Here is a 4,392-nt window from a genome sequence, read left to right as displayed (position 1 = left end):
TTCCAAAGGTCCTGAGTTCAATTCCCAGCAACCACATGGTGGCTCACAACCATCTGTAATGAGATCTGATGCCCTCTTCTGGTGTGCAGGAAAACATGCTATATATAACCAATAAATAAATCTTAAAAAAAAAAAAAGTAGAGACAGAAGGATTATTAAAACCAGCTGGTGTAATAGTGGGGGAAGGAAGAAAGGGGAGGGAGAGACCAGGGAGAGGAGGGAGGGGAAGAAATGGGAGGCAGTGTAGAGGGGAAAAAGCGAAAGAGAGGGAAGAAAGCAGGTCGAAGGCAGAGAGAAGGTAGAAAGAGAAGAGAGTGTGAGAGTGAGTGAGTGAGCTAGCCTGGGGTTCAACTGAGCCAGCCAACCTCGTCTACTTGGTCAATGAAAGATTTTGTCCCCAAAGAAATAAGGTGGAGGGCTAGAGATGGTCCAATGGTTAAGAGTATATATTGCTCTACTAGAAGCAGATTTTGATTCCCAAACTCATTATCAGGTGGCTCATATTCCAATGGAGGTAATCCAACACCTCTAGCCCACCCTGGGTACATGCACTCACACATACAGACATTATCAGATACATGCAACCAAAAATAAAATAACTCTTAAAATTAAAAAATGGATGGTCCCTAAAGAATAGCATTTGAGGTTGTTCTCCGGCTTCTATATTCATGCACACACACGCACCCGACACATACCCACAGAAATGCTTAAACTTACCAAACAATGTCTTGTGAACTTCTAGCATGGCCTTGTGTTTTGCACTGCCATCCTTAATTAATTCTTCCATATTATTAAACAGACTGTTGAGGTTTTTGCCAAAAACACCCTGAGCTTCAGCATTGTGTGCATCAATCGCTCTCTTACGGTCCAGTTTAGAATGGAGACCAGATACATCCTTGGTGGTTTCTTTAACTGTGTTAAGTAACTGTTATGTTTAAACAAAGAAACAAAATGAAAAAGATAACATAAAAACAGTCTGATCAATTTACCCGTGCTCCATAAGGCTCTGTCTCTGGTGAGAACAAGACACTCTAATGATCCAGTGCTCGAATGTCGAGTCCCCACCAAGCCTGCTCTCTCCCAGCCAGCCGTCTGTACACAGAAAACTGAGTTGGCAAATCATTCCAGTAATTATGTTTAGCACAAATGTTTTTCCTTTTATTTTACTGTCTCCTCAAAAGTATACCTGATAAAAATGTATTACTTTCATTCCAGTTTTAAAAAGAAACATGGGTCAAATAGTGCAATATTGTTTCATAAATGTACACAAATAACATTTAGAATGAATAAATTAAAATCTCACAATCAAAGCATAAGCAAACAAGGATACTTCTACCTTCAATGTTTTCAATACAAGTACAAACCTTGCTGGCTGTATCATGAAGCTTCGCTTCAGTTTTTTCCAAGGCTGAAGAGACATATTCCTCTTTAACAAGTTGTAATTTTGTTTCTTGCAAATGTTTCTGGGTGGTTTCAAGTTCCTGGGTCTTTGTTTGCAGGTCGGATTTACACTGGTCAAGTTCATTTTTACTATCCACAAATAATTCTGTAACCTACACATAATACATTAAACAATTCTTTTAAGAATCAGAAAAATGCTGGTGGTTGGTGAAACACTTAGCTAGTTAATAACATTAGGAAAACAAAACAAATTCTTTAAATGCAAAAATCATAATAGTTTGCTAGACTTATTAGAGTATTTTAATGGTATCTCGTTTCTTCCTAGAAAGCTTATTCAAAATTTAAATAACAGGTCTAATGTGGTGTTCCGCCCAGGACTTCAGTGGATTGTCATTATAAAGGTGCCACATGAGGGTGGTTCAGAAAGGGTCCAGTTGCTTGTCTAAGTGTCCAATGTCTCCCAGTTTCTGAAATCTTTAACATGAAAAGGAGCAGGAGAGAAAGCTCAAGTGGTAGAAGGTTTACTTAGCATAAACAAAGCTGTAGGTCCCACCCCAAGCTCTGCATTAAAAAAAGGCCTGGTGATGCACTGTTATAATCCCAGGCAGAAACAGGAGAACCAGAAGTTCAAAATCATCTGTGGCTATAGTTTTGTTGCTCTTTTGAGGAGGGTTCTTGTAGCCCTGGACAGCTTGGATTCGGCTGATCTCTAACTCATAGAGATCCATCTGCCTCTGCCTCCTAAGTAATTAAAGGCATGTGTTTGAGTGTAGCCTAGACTACAAGAGACTTGTCTCAAACTAAAAATAAAAACTGAGTATTACCATGAATCCTAGACCTGTAGCAGGCTTTGGAAGTCTGTACAAGTATATTCTATAGTATTTACACAGCAATGAAATTGTTTAAAATACACTTCTCAAAACCACAACCCAGTTATTATGCAAATGTCTGACTGACTTCCTCTGAAGTTGTATTAATAAGAGTCAAACAGAAGCTTTTTCATTACAACCAAAGGTAAAAAATAAATTTCAGTTGAAGAATCAAAAAGAAAAAAATTCGTTCAAAAGAGGAAAAAAGTCCCTACAAATTCTAAATTTCCTTCAGCATTTCAAGTGATCTTGCATGTCACCCAGAGTGCCTACCTTACTGAGCTCCTCCTCAAGAACACCGATTTTTTCAGCCAACTCAACAATTTGTTCCTCCTGAACAGTTAATTTTCCATTCATGGCTCTAAAACAGAGAGTTTAATACAAATTTAACAGTTAATGTTTTGTTCTAAATCCTAAAAAATTTTAATCTTATTATATAACAAAATACAACATATTATAACAAAATTATGGCAGCTACATAAAATCAACTCCACACTTCTTACCCCCATGTGTGACTTAAGTGGTGATAAATAGTAAATAAATAATAAGTGTAAAACGCAACAACTGCTTCCTTCTTAGTTTATGGATGAGTGTTATGCCTGCATGTATGTCTGCATACCACTTACATGCCTGGTGTCCATAGGGACCAGAAGAGGGCATCAGATCCCACTGCAACTGGAATTACAGTCGGTTGTCAGTCACCATGCCAGTGATGAAAATTAAACCTGGATACTCTGAAGAGCCAGGGATCTCAACAACTAAACTATCCCTCCAGCCCTTCACTGTTATATAAATTAACATTTCTCATTTGACCTCTACCCTGAAACTGAAGACCTTTATCTACGAAAGAAAGGTATGGTGTGCAAACCAAATTCGAGATGCAAAGGAGCTTGGGAGTAGCTCAGTAACAGGGTGCTTGTCAGCAAGCACAAGAAAGACTCTGGATTTGGTCCTTAGCACTATAAAATAACAGCAGTGAAGCATGCCTTGGGAGACAGAGGTAGGGATCTCTGAGTTTGAGGCCAGCCTCGTCTACAGAACGACATCCAAAACAGCCAGTGTTATACAGAAAAAGCCTGTCTCTAAACAACAAAACAAAATTTAAGAAGAAAAAACCTGACAGAGAGGGAAGGTAACACAAAGTGGAGATTGGGGGTGGGGATTACAAGTGACTCCAATCAGTGAATCATAGATACATAATATAAAGATGCCTCCCCATGTTGTAAGTCATTAATTAATACTTGAAGACATGAAACATCACAAGAAATGGGTGAGATTAATGTTGAAAACCACCTAGAAGACTGAATCAAAGTATGCATATGGAACAGTATCAATCCTCTTTATCTACAGGGACGCCACATACACAATTATACTAGTGCTAGGTATACTGTTAACACGCCTAGGACTGGGCCTTGTGAGATTCACTAGGGCAGAATTTCTTGGTTTCAGCAGCACAGGTGCTTTGTACAAGGTAATTTTTGCAGTGGGCTATCCTGCACATGTTAGGATATTCAGTAACATCACTGATTCCTATCTACTAGATGCCAGTAGCATTCTCCACCCACAATGAGACCATCAAAGAGGCCTGGATGAGGTCTAGGGCGGTGCAGAAATGTAGAACTGTTTTGCATACTTAACCTTTGTGCTCTCTCCAACATTTTTGTTAATCAGCTCAGATCTGGGCAAAGGTGTGCTTAAACGGTGCTGCTATGAAACAGCAACATAATGTTTCCTTCAGGGAGCCAATAGAAACAACAGGAAGATGACCTGATAGCCTGCTGAAAGGATGGATAAGTGCCCCGCCCAATTCCAGAAGCAAAGTAATGGGATGGGGTTTTTTGTTGTTGTTTAAATAAAAACAGGACTGACTGTACTACCTTAAATATATATTTGCTTGTTAGAACATATTAAGATGCATTTATTTGCTACATTATTTATAACTACATTCTTCTCTTCATATTTTTGATCTAAGTAGATAAGCTAGTGTTGATACTGAGATGAAAATGCATACTCTCAAAAGCGAGATCTTTTTTTTTTTTTTTTTTTGGTTTTTCGAGACAGGGTTTCTCTGTGGCTTTGGAGCCTGTCCCGGAACTAGCTCTGTAGACCAGGCTGGTCTCGA

At 38.8% G+C, this 4,392-nt stretch overlaps 1 protein-coding gene across 1 annotated transcript in view; it reads right to left on the bottom strand.

The window, feature by feature from the left end:
* Positions 1-4,392, bottom strand: part of Kif11 (kinesin family member 11) — a 49,131-nt gene that overhangs the window by 17,353 nt on the left and 27,386 nt on the right. The window contains exons 11-13 of the mRNA XM_005352191.2: positions 2,544-2,631; positions 1,365-1,553; positions 718-925 (exon numbers count right to left, since the gene is read on the bottom strand). Of these exons, the coding sequence (XP_005352248.1) occupies positions 718-925; positions 1,365-1,553; positions 2,544-2,631 (485 nt within the window). The remainder of the gene's footprint in view (positions 1-717; positions 926-1,364; positions 1,554-2,543; positions 2,632-4,392) is intronic.

The sequence above is a fragment of the Microtus ochrogaster genome, chromosome 8, assembly GCF_000317375.1.
Source record: "Microtus ochrogaster isolate Prairie Vole_2 chromosome 8, MicOch1.0, whole genome shotgun sequence".
In the NCBI taxonomy this organism is placed as follows: domain Eukaryota; kingdom Metazoa; phylum Chordata; class Mammalia; order Rodentia; family Cricetidae; genus Microtus; species Microtus ochrogaster.
The sequence above is the reverse complement of the archived record's forward strand: the minus strand, read 5'-3'. Positions and strand labels throughout refer to the sequence as shown.